Consider the following 15,410-nt stretch of genomic DNA (forward strand, 5'->3'; position numbering starts at 1 on the left):
CTATCCTCACTCCCTTTACCCCCAGACTGGGGCTGTTCACAGGTTCCTGGCTGCAGCACCAGAAGGTACCCAAAGGCAAGTAACTGGGAGCACGTCTGAATATGTTTTAGTAACTTCAAAATTCACATTCAGCTTGGTAGAACAATTAAAACTTCATATAATTAAAGTGAGTTTTTAAAGATCTGCATATGACTTTAATTATCACCCTCACTCTCCAGTCTTACAAGTCCACATGTGGCAACATCTTATTAATATATACTTTAAGTGGAAGGAGGTCTCTCAGAAGTAGTTAAGAAAAAATGAAAATGATGGCAGGTGGCCAAGTATTACCAAGTAAGCCCTGTGATGTTTAAATGCCTGAAACGTGTTCACTTAAATAGTTCTCTATTTTTGTCCCAATGATTCTATATTTTATTTATTTTCTTCGTAAATGTCCTTTTGTCCCTTTGCCTAACGTGAGAGAAAGCAAAAAAAAAATAAAATAAAAACACGTATGTTATGGTTTACAAAGATCAAAGCTTCATATCTATTTTTCCACTACTATAATTATCACAAAGCAAAATCAATGAGACTTTTCTGTCATAAACTAACATTTATGACACTTTGCCTTTATAGAGAGAACACTAACACTTTATTTCTATTTTCACTTAATCTCTTGAATAATGACAATCTTATAGGGGTATCTGTCAACATTTAAGATGTGGCTGGAGTGAACTCACTCCCTTAACTCACATGTTATTTTATTTTAAAAAAATTTATTATTTTTTAATATTTATTTATTTATTTGGCTGTGCTGGGTCTTAGTTGTGGCACGTGGGATCTAGATCCCTGACCAGGGATCGAACCCAGGCCCCCTGCATTGGGAGAACCGAGTCTTAACCACTGGACCACCAGGGAAGTCCCCTCTCACATTTTAAAATAATCAAAAATAATTTCACCCTCAAGACTAATGCTTTCTGCTACCACAAATCTCCGTGAATTCAAAGGGAGAAGTTCATGTAATGCAAGCTCTTCCTCCTTCCCTCAAGATCCAACTGAAAGGGGAAGCGATAGGGTAGGCTAGAAAAGATGGTGGAGACTAACTCAACGGAAAGAGTTTTCTGGAAAGAGGAGCCTACAGTTGAGCCTGGTGTCCCTTGAGTGAACAGTAGGAATCAAAAACCATACTTGTAGGACTCCAGAACTACTAAGCTGAAAGGACCTTAGAGCTTGTTGATGGGATAAATTTGACAGATGAAGCAACGATACAGAGATGAAGAGACTCGCCAGAAGAAGGATCCAAGTTTCCTGATTTCAGGTTGCTGCCACTGTCCACCCGTTTGTGCAGGTTCTAGTCCCACGTCTGGTAGAGAAAGCAGTGAGAACCCCATGAGAAACGGTGTTCTCCAGGCTTGTGGTTGCCAAAGGGGAGTGGGGATGGCGGAGGGAAGGACTGGGAGTATGGGATTAGCAGATGCAAACTATTATATATAGGATGGATAAACAACAAGGTCCTACTGTATAGCACAACTATATTCAATATCCTGTGATAAACCATAATGGAAAAGAATATGAAAAAGAATATATATATGCATAACTGAGTCACTTTGCTATACAGAAGAAATTAACACAACATTGTAAATCAACTATACTTCAATAAAATTAAAAAAAAAAAAAAAGAAACGATGTTCTCTTGCTGTATAGATGGCTACCCAAAAGCAGGTTTTGATAAGGGGATTCTTTTAGGAAAGAAGGTGCTAAAGAATTCAAAGGGATAATTCTCTTGACAATATCATCACTCTATAACTTCATCTATTTAATGCTGATCTGACTCTTAATTCTCAGAGAATCTGCCTTGGTCAAAAAGTTTAGAAACTTTTTCCAAAAAGAAAGACTTAAGAAGCTTTTTGAATTAAATTGAATTAAAAAAGATAGTCTATTTGTGGGTTTTGAATTAAAAAAGATAGTCTATTTGTGGGTTAGTAAGGCATTTAAGAGAGAAAATCATTACTAGGTATTTTACAGCTGTTACATAAGATGTGGCATTTTTTAATTCAGTGGTAGCTTGTCTTCTGATTTATTCATTCAACAAACATGTTTTGAGCAACTAATATATGCATTTTGGGACCACATGCGTATTTGGGAATCAAAGACTGATTGAGTGTGTCTGTGCATATATCCATAAGGCAAGGGAGTGTTTGTGTGATAAAGTGGAGAGAAGAGAGGAAGGAGGGCTAAGGAGAAGAAGACAAACAGCAAGGAGGATCTGGGCGTGGGAGAGTCAGTGTGACTTGGGGAGTGAGGGGGATGCATAGGTAGATGGGGCCGGAGCGTGGAAGACTCTGAAAATGTCCGACTCAGGGATTCAACTTGCTTAGGTGGGCAATAGAGAAGTGCTCTTGATTTCTGGGCAAGGAATGACAAAATTCTGGGGATGTGTGCAGGAGAAAGGAGACACTAAAGGCAGTAACGGTAATTAGGAAATAATCACAATAGCCTAGCTAATGAACCATTTCTAGAACGAGGATGGTGGCAGTGGGAAGGGAAACCAAAGAGTGGATGTGATAGCTAAGTGATCTTTCAGTCTGTCTAACTGACAGAGAAGTGAAGTAACCTCCCTCCATCACTTAGAGCCACTCTAAACCCAGTAAGCATTGCCCGTTGTCATTTGAGAATACAAAGCACTCAAAAAGGTATAATTTAACACAACTTAAAATTGATACCAAAGCAACAGACCGTATCATGAGCAGCCTTTGATTCATTTATCCTGTGTCTTAAAGACCCAGGGTCTTTAACGCTCACTCTGGCTAAGGAAGGGGGTCCTTAGGCCTTGCATAACTCTGTATCCTTGTCAAAAGTGTACCTTTCCATCAGAAGAGAAAAAAGTGACAACTGCGTCCTAACCTATCCTCACTAGGAACTACCTACTGGGAAAACTGCTCACACAAGAGGAGGAAAAAGGTCAAATTAGAAAGTTATCACTTATAACTTTTCATGCTGCATTCATGTGGAAAAACGTGTGCTTTGCCAAGCCCATTCCTACCTATTTTCTCATTTTCCCTAAAGCAGTCATGAAGGTACTAAGGGTGAGAATTACCGGCCCCATTTTATAAAAGACAAGGTTTGACGCCTGCCCACGGGCACATGAGAGTTACAAGGACCAGAGTCTCCCAACTCCCAACGCAGGGCTCTCACCACCACACCTTGCAACCCGATCACTACGTGGCCTTAGTTAAAGGCAAGCCGTCTGAACTCCACAAGATTTAAAATAGATGCTGGTTGGATAAGATGTGAGTGCTGTAAAAATCCAGGCAGGGGAGTAGATAAAGGCTGCCCAGAAAATGTCCTCCACTGAATGAAACACAATCCAGCCCAGCTGGGAATTCCATTGCTGCCACGGGTTTTGGAATTGTTTATTTCTATTCATTGGCTCCAATCTTTCATTCCTGTCCTTGTCTCTTCTTGTCTACCTCCTTTTCTCTCTCTCTCTCATTTCTCCTAGCAGCCAGTGCCCCTCTCTGCACATACACATGCTTCGGCATCTAATACCACTCTCTAAAAATACATCCCACAAGCTTAGTCTCCTGCAAGGTGGCACAACTTAAAATTGATACCAAAGGAACAGACCGTATCATGATCGGCCTTTGATTCATTTACCCTGTGTCTTAAAGACCCAGAAATAAAATAAACAGTTCACAGGGGAAAAAAATTAATGCAAAATGAGAGACTCTTTCAAGTGGCATTTTCCAGCCCAGTTTTTGTGGTGGGCTTATGTAATCAGACATAATGATCTGCACATGTTTGGTTACACTATTTCAGAAATGATTCCCAGCCCACCAGATGACGTCAGAGGGGCCAACGTTGACCCCCCAGAGTCTGAGTGCCGCTCTCTCCTGTGCTACCCAATTAGGAAAGAAAGATACCAAATAGCAGAACTGTCAGCCCCACTTCCTGCCCAGTCATGTAGACTTTCTGCAGTTCTCTTTCTGAATGCGTCCATAGTCTCCTCCCCACACTCTTATACTTTCCTCATGTTCCTCTCTTCCACTTACATACAGAGCAAAACTTTTTCTGGAAAGACCGATCTTCTAGCTCAAAAAGATCCAGGAAATGGATAAATGCCTATGTGCTTGAAACTCCCCATACAAACACAGAACAACTTAATTCATTTGGAATCCATGTTTGAGAACATAATTCTCCACCACGGTATCTTGGATTTTTTCTAAGCAGGCGTCTGACAAGTCAGCCATGAATACAGGAATAATAATTAGTATAAGCACAAGAAAGGAAAAATCCCTCTGCTCTGGAAACCCTTTCTAAAAAAGGGACACAGGTGCCCAGAGCATGTTTAACAGGGTCAGCTCTAACCTCCCTCCTTCCATCCCAGAGAGGAACTTGATAAATATTATATAAACTCAGAGGAGATTCTGCCTAAGGAAGGTAGAAAATAAAGAATTCCTAATTGGAAGGGGCCTTAAAAGTCACCAAGACAGTCATCACCTGGTACTTAACTCCCTTCCACAACATCCTTACCAAGTAGTTAGCCAAACAATGTCTGAACGCGCCAATGATGGGGAATTCTTGGCTTCCAGAGGCAAAAGATCCCTTCTTTGGACAACTCTGACTGCATCTTAGAAAGGCCCTTGAGATGTTGAAGTGAAATCTGTTTCCCTGAATCTTCTACTCAGTGATCTATCCTACCTCCCTTTACATCATTCACGATGAATCCAATCTCTCTCACTGACGACAGCGTGTCTCAAACTATTACTTACCAGCCAAACCTTCTCTTTAATGGGCTAAGAATTCCTAATTTTTTCAACCGTTCCTCATCTGATGAAACATCTGGTATCCTCTTGCTTCCTTCCAGTCTGGCCATTGTGATATATGATTTCACCAATGCAGAGTTAAAAAGCTATCACGTTTTTCATTGCAGATACCATACCTCAATTAGTATAGGTTAGAATTACATCAATACACTATGCCTACCTTTCCTTCCCTCCATCCCCAATTTACTTTAATCCTAACAACAGAAACAACAACAAAAAATCCTCACCATCATCCAATCATAGTTTTCTTAGACAGTTCTGAGCCAATAGTTCTACTGGAGCATCTTATGACCTCTAAAAGCCCAAGAAATCACCTCTGATCTAAAGAACAGCTTCCTTTTCCAGGCTGCCCCCTTGTCCCAGCTTGCTGTCACCGCTGCTGAGATAGCGGACGATTGATCTGAGAAATCAAGTTGGATTGCTGTCCCAAATCTACACTCGATTCTCCTTGTGTCTGTCTGATCGATTTCACTCTGTGCGACATAGCTTGTCGCTATGAATTTTCATGCTAGTCAGGAGCCGCCAGCGCACCCAAGAACAAGTAGAAGATGGTCTGCACCCCTCCCCATCCCTTCAGCATACCCAGCCTCTGTGTTAATTTTTTTTAATCGTCCTTAGATGGGAGAAAGGTTTTTTTTTTTAAGACCACAGACCTGGATGCAATGGATTTCGGCTACTGGTTTTTCTCCCCAGGTTCCCAGGCCCCCGCTGGTGGGGACGTTTCCTACCACTGTTGTACTAGGTGTCACCTGTTTAGCAGCCCCTCTCAGCTGAACGCATGTGGCCGCAGGTGCCATGCAAACACTGATTGTGTGTGACAGCCCTAGACGCCAGCTGCCTGCATGAAGCCTGCCCAAACGCCACTTTTTTTGAGGGTAGAATGCTGCCGACGGCATGACCGATACAGAAACAAGAAATAGGTGACCGTAAAGCTAAGAAGTCCTACTAAGTGGCGTTCTGAGCCCTGTGGCTTTGAACTAATTGATAGTGATAGAATAAAAACAAAGGGTGGCGGGGGGAGCCTTGTTTTCTTACACTGATGCCCTGCGGACTGTACATCTGACTGGCTGCGAGTCCGTCACTGTATCCTCCTGTCTGGCTGATAACATGGCGAAGGGTATCCACCTAAACAGATGAACAACAACAGAGAGGAAATTAGTCAGGGAGATGCAGGGAAAGGGAGGCACATCATCATCACACAGGCTACCATTTGGGCTCGCCAAATTAATGCGATCACTGGAGACATTCTTCCTGGGAAAGGAACCATTAGGAGGAGGCTGGGCCTCCTCTCTATGCCGAATCCACTACCCTTTCTGATTTCAGTAAGGAAGACAGAAAAATGGTCAAAGAAAGCTGGGATTCCCAACACTGAAACTAATTCAACAATGCTGCATGAGACGGCAGGGACTGGGTGATAGAGGGGCTGAGAGTGGGGAGAGTGAAGGGATTTTCCCTGCCCTCCAGATCATCCTATCTAACTTCTGTGCTGGGGATCCTACAAAAGTCAAGGCTCTGTGTAGAGGGGCTTGGTCAGGCCCCTCACAGAGAGAGCAGTGTGCGACTAATGCTGTCTTTCTGAGGACTTAAATGATGGCCAGCTGTTTAGTCATCTGACCGAAGTCTGACTATATCTCCTCGAACTTGTTTCCAGGCAATGTTTCCTGAGCAGGGCGCTGAATCACCGGCCAGGTGGTCTCTTCCAGGCATGTAATGCTTCCTGCTCCTCTGGCAGGGTGGGAGCCTGGATGCGCTTGGCTCAGAACTTCCCTAGCGATCCTGACCCGGAGCACAGGACCTCACCCTGTCACATCAGGCTGCGTGCTGACACAGGAGGATGGCTTCTGAGCTCTCGTGAAGGCGAGCTGCCGACTAGGGAGCGCTGAGGGTTTACAACCACACGCTTGATTTTTGTTTCCCAGCATGGACTTATAGACTCATCACCAGAAACCCAAATCCCTTGACCTCAAGGATGACTAAGAAGATGAGTTTAGTCAACCTGGCTGGGTGTTTTCAAAGGTTAAAATGAAAACGTGAGATCCTAAGGTATGTGCCTAGTCATTCATGACCTCTATATTGGGCAGATGTTGAGTGTGGAAAAGCAACAAACAAGAGAGGGACCTGAAAAGTGAACTGATGGACTCAACTCCTCCTCCCTTTCCCTTTCATGAGCAAAGAATACACTGGGTCCACTTGCCTGACGGGCCTTAGTCATCTCACCCCGTGCTTGCCGCTCTCCTGCCCTCCTAGGGTGACTGACAAGCCAGAGCCAGACGCATTCACAAAGTGTGGACAAGATTCCCCACGACAATGGTTGTCTTTGATTCGGTTTGGTTGTTGGTAAGGTTTTGTCTCTACATCTCTCTCTGTCTGTCCGCCTCTCTCTCTCTGGACAGAAACAGGAGGTGCCAATCCGACTGAGGGCTCTTGGACGCTAAAGCATTCACCTGGCGGCACATTGGCTGGGTCCCTACCTGTGATTGCACGTTGGCTCCAACCTGGGCCCCTTGGTAAGAATCCCCATTGAGTGACTGCACGCTCATGAACAAATCTCCAGAGTTTGACATGTTAAAAGAACTGGAAGAACCTGGAAAGGAAAGAGTGAGGCACCTGAATCACAGAAAGGAAAAGGCTTAACCCCCGCAACTAACAGCCAAGAGGAAGAATGACATGCAAAGCAACCCCCCCCCAAATAAAAACTAAAATCAAAACAACATCAACAGAGTCTGGTTAGTAGCATGAAGAACAGAGCAAGCAATAAAGGGTGCATATCATTGATGTTATGCGGAGCCCACATCTCACTGCAAGTTGCCCATAGGTCTGCTTCCCCTTAGCAGCTTCAAGCTGAGACAGGAAACATGTATTCTTCTCAACTTGCTCTGTTTGAGTTGAAGACAGTCTCCAGACCCAGGGTCTCTCTCTCTTGTCTCTAAAATTCTAGGATTGGCTGGGGGACTGCGGGCTGGAGACTACAGGCTGGTCAGTGGTACTTCTGCCACCACGATGGAGCACGTGAGCTATCAGCTGGATTCTAAATAAACTAATGCTACACCCATCTACTCTCACATGGGTAGCAGCACCTGGGAGGGGAGGGCATGAAGGTAACGCTGCACAGTAGGGCTGGCCCTGTGATATGAGTCACCAACATTCCTGATTTCTAGAAAGAAGGTGATGTTCCCTGCCGGGTGGCAAACAGTCCAAGAGGATCATGAGGACTGCAAAAATCAGTGAGAATAATATGCTCTTCTCTGCCACCTGCCATTTTGGAGGAAGATGAGACAGAAAATGGACCAGGAATTCTCAAGCATGCATGAAATATGAAATGATAGTAATAATAATAATAATAAAGTGAGTCTTCAGAAGAGCAGTTAACTATCTGCTTTCACCTCCTAGAGTTGAAACTTTCTCCCAGACTTAGCCTGTAGGCACCACCCGGGTTCCACTGGTTCTACTGTGGTAAACCTAGTCCCCCCCTCAACCTAAACACAAGGCCATGGAAAAGCTTAATATTATTCTGAAGCCATCGTGCAGCTCAGTGCATTAGGAAAGAAAGCTCAACGTGCAAGGTTTGGTTAAAACATGACGTTAGCCTGGAAAAGGAGAGACCTCAGGGACCCAGGTCAGTTCCACTCTATTGTTTCCGTCCCTATATTGCTCAAATTGCACTCCTGCCCTTGAATTCTGAGACAGCCATCATCCGTGTGGAATCGCCCAACAGTGATTCATGCCCCAGCTCTGACTCTCTTTTATCCCAAAATAGGGATTTGTGCCATCCTAGAGAGCCATCTCGCCTCACATGAAGAGCTGCAGCTAAGCTGAACAGAAGGTTTTTTTGTTCCATGGCAGGACCACTTAACTAGCAATGACTTCTAAACTCTGCCACTCTCCTCAACTATTCATGGTATCCTCATCCTTCAAAGGCAAGAGCCATTTAGAGGAACCAAATGATTTACTCGAGGACAATTTACTTGGGGACAACCTCAAGTTAAGGAACATCTCCATCCTGCTTTGTTCTTTGGGGTGTCCGTCCATATGCAAGGAGCCAGCTGAGTATTTTGCTACACAGATGGATCCTCCACTCTTAACTCCCTTCTCATGGGAAAAAGGGACTGCTTTCTCTGGGGGGCGGGGGACAACTCAAGCACCATCCAAAGAACTATGACGTCCTGATTAACTCTGAAACATGTCCAATGTATGTCATCTGGTACACGTTTCTCGGTTTAGCTTATCTGAAAGGAATTAGAAAAGTTGGATCTTAGGCAAAATAGGTACAAGATTTGACCAGGTGTAGCTTACACCCAATCAGTGGGCAGAGGCTTTGGCCTGGACCCTCCTTCCATTAATGTGCTGCAAATCTTTCAAACAGCCCCCCCCACAACGTGTGGGTGAAGCAGTGGGTAGCACAGATCACATTCGTATGTTAAGATATATAAGACCCAGGCATCTATGTCCTAGTTACATCCCTCTCAAGTCTTTCTTTCAACCACAGCGATATAACCTAAATATTAAAAGCCATTCTGTAATAAGTATTACAACACATGCTCACATGTAGATGTCATCAGAACCAAGAACCAGCAGCTCTAAGAACCCAAATTATAATTGTTTATATGATATCAGAATTTTTTTTCCCCCCGAGAGTATTCAGTTTGAAGCCCAGGTATCTTATTTCTCTCCCAACCAAATACCATGTAATAAACATACACTCTACATGCTTGGTTGATGGTTTATTGGAAATTAGCACACAGACTGAGAAATGGGAGAAACTTCCAGAGGGCTACACTTATGCCAAGGGACATGGCACCCATGGAACCATGAAGCCACGGAATGTGCCACTTACAAGATACACACTGCAATTGACACAGATGATTTAAAAAATATGTGTGCCTAGATAAATTGTAAATATGCCTGGCTGCCTAATGTACATAGAGATAAATATGCACATATCAATGTACTTCGTGTACAAATGCATTTGAATCAGAGCAGTAATTGCAGAAGGAGTCCCTGTGCTTTTGGCCATGCTGTTTCAGCATTTCATTGTCTCTGTACACCCACGTACAACACCGCCATGGCTTCTGCTTCTCTGATAAGTAACTAGAGGCAGTGATTTCGCCGAGGAAAGAGACCAGGTGTCACGAATACCGCAATAAGGCAGACATGTCCACACAAACATCTAAGTAATGAGGGGGAGACTCATTCTTCATCTGGCACTGGAAGTTGGACAGAACTTATCCTGGATTGGATAACCTCCTGGGAAGGATGTGATTCATAGACAAATAGCATGTGGGCTCTCTCGGAGGTGCTGTGGAATTCTCAAAGAACTAAAACAGAATTACCTGGTTTGCTGAGAAGGTCAGTCTGGAACCTTACCTGCAGGTGGCTATAAAGTGATGGCAATGACTAGAAGCACATTTTAAGACGTGCTTGCCAGTTAAAAGGTTCTGAATTTGGCTTGGAAAGGGAGGCAAGTGGCTCGCTGAAGCCGTAATCCAGACAGCTGGGGCACGTACAAAGCTAAACTTGCACTCAACTAGACAGAGAAGTGATAGACCACCTACAGATTCTGATGCATTTGCTCATGCAAACACGATGTGGAGATGTGTTAACAGCCATTTTCATAAAAGACAATTTCCTGAACACTCTGTTTCTACTCTAAAGAGTCTCCAAGAGAATTACATTTGCTCAGGGGGAAAAAAAAAACACCCAAACCCAGTTAACTTCAAAATCCAAAAAATAGAATACTAATGATAATATCTCAATCTGGAGCGGGGTTTCTTGACCTTGGCACTATTCACATTTTGGGCCAGATAATTCTTTGTTATGGAGGAATATCTTACGTATTGTAGGATGGTCAAACACATCCCTGGTCTCCATCTCATAGATGCCAGGAACATCCATCCCCCTACAACTGTGACAGCCAAAAATGGCAACTTTACTGACATTGAGAACCCACGACCTAGAACAAGAATGAATTTACTTTTTCTTCCTAAGGAACTTGAGGTGTTTTAAAAGTATTAGCTCATTATAACTCACAGCATTTTTAGCAAGCAGATGGATGGCAAGTATTACCTTAATTTCTGCAATCTAGAAGTCTAGGTAGGCTTCACACAGATTAGGTGGCCAGTTTGATCATACTGGACTCTGCTGGCCTCCTATACCATTTGGAGGCTCAAAGATAGAGTCTCTTTGCTGGATGTAAGCTTAATTATATTATGCTCACTTCTCTGTTTTTCAAGATTTTTCTCTCCAAATTAAAATAAAACCATTATTACTTTCTACTCAGGGCAAAGTACAAGAGGGAAAGGTTATCTGGTTCAATGGGAAACCAGATAACCTTCAGCAGGTGTGCATGTCCAGGTTCTAGAGTTCCAATTCCAGGAGGCTGTGTTTTCATTTTCCACAAGGGAAGAAACATAGGAAGAACGAACACAGCAGAAAACATCAAGGGGATAAATTCTTTCATTGGTTTTAAAAAACAAAACCATGAGTGTTCCGATGGCTTTACTAGAAGTGTCAGTCAACTTCTCTGGATGTGTTACCTCCTCTCTAACCATGTGTACTATACATAAACTTCTCTTAGGAAGCCAGTGTCCAGGGCCTTAATATGATAACCTTCCACCAACCCAGAAAAACACCAAACTTCCTATGAGGGGCATAATAAGAAAATGTTAAAGGGCTTGCTGCTAACTAATGTCATGGCTGAATCTACTGTTGTCCTTGACACACACAAACACATACAACTAAGCAAAAGAATTCAAATCTGTGGATTCTGAGCCTCAAAAAACGGGGATTGCTTAGCTAATCACAGATCCTGCTAAGATATCAATGCTGACGCTATGCCACAGAAAATATCTGTAACGCATAAGCCAATTTCTTCCTTCTTGGATATTAAAATGTTCTCCAACCTTCCAAAATAGATAATCCAACCTTCCTAAAAGGGCCTTATTTTTCTGAGATATTAACTCTTGCTTTCATAATCTCATCAAAAATAGGAAATTGAGAAGGTGTCACTTTAGGTCACTCCAAAAGAATTATGGACCCAGGGTTATTAACTATTGCTTCAGTTGGTCCCCATTTTTGTTTCTTTTTTTTCAAAACTTAATTTTCTTGTCTCCTCTCTATTTTTCCTCCTTGCTCCATCCATTTTGCCCAACTCTGCTGGTATAAAATATGAAGCATTCCAAGTATCTCGAAATACTTGTTCATTCCTCACAGGCCCCAGCCCTACGTGATTTTTATGAATTATGCTTAAGGAAATAGGAGGCCAGGCATACATCAACAAAGAGGAATATTTAGAAGAGGCCTAAATAAAGATACTGAAGTACTGCTCTCCACACAAAAGCCTCTAGAAGGAATAAGATTTACTTGCAAAATATCTTCCTTGCAGTAGAAATGAGTATTTATATTTAGTAAAGCTTCTTGAAAAAACTCCTGCTTCTATACTAAGGATATAAAAAGTTCCCAGGTTCCAGAACTCTAAACTCAACTAAAATATATTTTCACTTCCTAACCCCTTATTTAAAACTTGCTATTTCAATTATTATTTACCCTTCGGAATTATCAAAGAGCTGGTATACAACATTATAAACACCCTATGTGCAAAGCTGAAACATTTTAAAGTTCTCCCTCTATCTGTGTAGCGATTTGGGTTGTGTTAAGAGCAAAGAAAAGATAGAAAAACCCATTTATAACTTTTCCTGTTAAACCATTTATCTTTTAAAATTCCACGCTATTGCACATATACAATAGTATTTTCTTTTGTCTCTATTTTAGAAAAAGCACTACAAAGGGATTCCTCTGCATATTATTTCTAACAACTTAGGCACCACTGGAAAGCTTAGCTCAAATTTTCCATAATAATTTACTCTGTGCTCAGAATAGTCACATGAAGTTTAAGCCACCAGAAAAATTCCTTAGAAAACTGTAATCACATACTGATATTCCAAGAGAGCCAAAATAATTCTTAAACACAGACGAGGGGGTTAAAACGCTCACTTTTCTCTTTTCAAGTACTTTAGGAAAGAAGAAAAAGGGATTTATTAATGAAGGGAGTCCACGGGGCCCTTCTAAAGACTGTTCATAAATCATGCTAAGCCATCTGTGATGCAGATATATCAGGGACAGGAAAAAGTCATTTTGATATCTGTTTTACATTATGATAACCTTTGCAAGAGTATCGAATGTGTTTTTGCTAATGTTGACAGAATTGTACTTCTTCCAAAGAGACAAGTGAAAATGTCTGCCTAGCAGTACAATTCAACTAGTGTTGCTGGGTCTGAAATGCTTAATAATTGACCAGATGGGGATGAAGGAAACTCTCTGGTTATTGAACCTGTTAGCCTTGATCCTTTGTCAATCATACCATGATGAGAAGAGAAGGAAACACACACACACACACACACACACACACACACATACACACAAAACCTCAAAAAGCAAATATGCTCTCCATGGTTACCTAATCTGGAGTGCTGGGAAAAATGAAACTGGATTGAATTCTACATTGTCTTACCATATCCATGTTTACAAAGCCCAGGCCACTCTTCATGCATGATTCCATTTAAACAAAAGAAAGCTGTGATGGTACAGCCCAGTGACTTGGAGAACTTTATGATAACAAATTAGAAGCATCTAGAAGCTCACAGAAGACATTAGTGTGTAGAGCCTTACATGTCTCCAATAACAATCTACCACAGGGTAGAAAGAGGACTTATTTTAGTGGGCAAACAGGCGGGGAGGTCAAAGACACCACATACCCCCAAATGTTAGAAATTAGATTTAAAAGTCATATTATGATCTAACATATTTAATTTGTGACCCTTTAAAGTTGGGGCATCAATTTTCTTAGATATGTACCCCACAGCCAAAATCAATGCATCTGGTTCATTATGGGGAGAAATATCTTAATCTAACTTACTTAATAAAGGCTTATTTAATAAATAAATACTTATTTAATAAGAAATATTTCTGGTTTTCCCTTTAAAAAAAAAAAGCACCAACATGCATGCCTTCCATAGCATACAAACACCAAGGTTACATTTTTTATGCATTACTGATTATTCTTTTCACATGTGGAAATTAAGAACTGGTGGTACAAGGCACACCCCCAAAATATATTATGTTAGCCTAACTCTGAAATTAGTGATACAACGCACATTTACTAAAATAAAACCAGGAGTACAGCACATGACTGATACTGTAACAGAAAAACTGGAATCTGAAATCATTTGAATTAATGACTGGCAATTTTCTTCGTAGTTTACATAAAGGAAACCAACACAATAAAACAGTAAAGAACGATAACTATAAAAAATGGATAGCAATCACCATAGTTGGCTTTGCAGACCAGAACATTTTAATAAGATATTTAAAGAAGAGTGAATATTCCTTCAAGGAATGCATGCTAGTAGATGACCCAGACATCATGTGATAGGAACAGCAAAATAGATAAGGACAACAACTTTATACGAGACAGACTAAATGCCTGAACCCCAAGGGACTACCTCAAAATATTAAGTCGAGCTTACTTATTAGAACCTTTGAAAGGAGAATTTAGAGGTCTCCTCATCAAAACCAACCAATTTACCTCTGTCCAACTTAAAGAGACACATTAGTGCAAACCCTCAGACACGTCCATCTTATAAACAGCAAAACACATTGCTTTTTGGAAATGAAAAGAAAAACCCAAAGTCGCATCAACAGTAAAAAAGACAATCAAATACATAAATCAACCCATCCATAGCCTAAAGAATTAAAAGAAAACCCCAGTGTAGGAAAAGCACATATAAAAATGGAGAACATTTCCCCCAATTCAAAGAAAAAACTAACCAGCTGAATTGGGAGTTGACGGTGAGTTAGCTTGGCTTCCATGGGCTGACACATTGGTAGCAGTGACAGCTGTTTTGGCAGCATAAATATTGGCTTCCTCTTGAAATTTACCTATGTTCTTCTTGTACCGGATTCGTTTATTTCCAAACCAGTTTGATACCTAGAGAGGTTTAAAAGAAGACGAGAAAGTTACCAGTTCATCCCGCACAAATATCACAGAGGAAAAGGAAGAGCTTATGAGAGGGTTGAAGAGGTAGGCTAATTGGTCTCATCCTAGCTCTGATTCTGCAACATCAATTAAAAGATCTGAAGGAAGGGCTTGGAGAGGAGCAACTACATAAAATGAGATTCTCTTGCTTAATATAACACAATCTAGCAAAACCACTGTGGCAAAGATTTTTCTAGGGAGGAGCTGCTCATTTAACTAGGACCCTTGTAGTTTAGGGCAAGCATTTTAAATCTGCTTACCTCTTAAGTATAGGACACTAAAATAAACCTAGCGTTTCAGGAGAAATGCCTGTTACTTACCAATGCTAAAGCTGACTTTGGGCAATCAAAATATATAGACCTTTAAATATTCAAAGAAATCTATATCAACATATGGGTGCTTTCATGGATGGATTAATTTCACATTTTTATTAGTTAAATAACTTTAATATGGACTAGATTCTTAGCTGCATTGTACTACTGACCTTAGGATCAATATAATTCAATCCAATAAATTTCACTAAGTATTTTGTGCAAAGCTTGGTGTTATCTATATGAGGAAAAACTGAAGCCTAG

At 41.4% G+C, this 15,410-nt stretch overlaps 1 protein-coding gene across 2 annotated transcripts in view; it reads right to left on the bottom strand.

Moving 5' to 3' along the window:
* Window positions 1-15,410, bottom strand: part of PBX1 (PBX homeobox 1) — a 282,619-nt gene that overhangs the window by 22,582 nt on the left and 244,627 nt on the right. The window contains exons 6-8 of one of the 2 annotated variants that reach the window (XM_082650927.1): window positions 14,628-14,787; window positions 7,277-7,389; window positions 5,841-5,930 (exon numbers count right to left, since the gene is read on the bottom strand). In XM_082650927.1, the coding sequence (XP_082507053.1) occupies window positions 5,841-5,930; window positions 7,277-7,389; window positions 14,628-14,787 (363 nt within the window). The remainder of the gene's footprint in view (window positions 1-5,840; window positions 5,931-7,276; window positions 7,390-14,627; window positions 14,788-15,410) is intronic. The other variant, XM_082650928.1, reaches the window with a different exon arrangement.

This window comes from Grampus griseus (genome assembly GCF_964374135.1).
Source record: "Grampus griseus genome assembly, chromosome: 1".
In the NCBI taxonomy this organism is placed as follows: domain Eukaryota; kingdom Metazoa; phylum Chordata; class Mammalia; order Artiodactyla; family Delphinidae; genus Grampus; species Grampus griseus.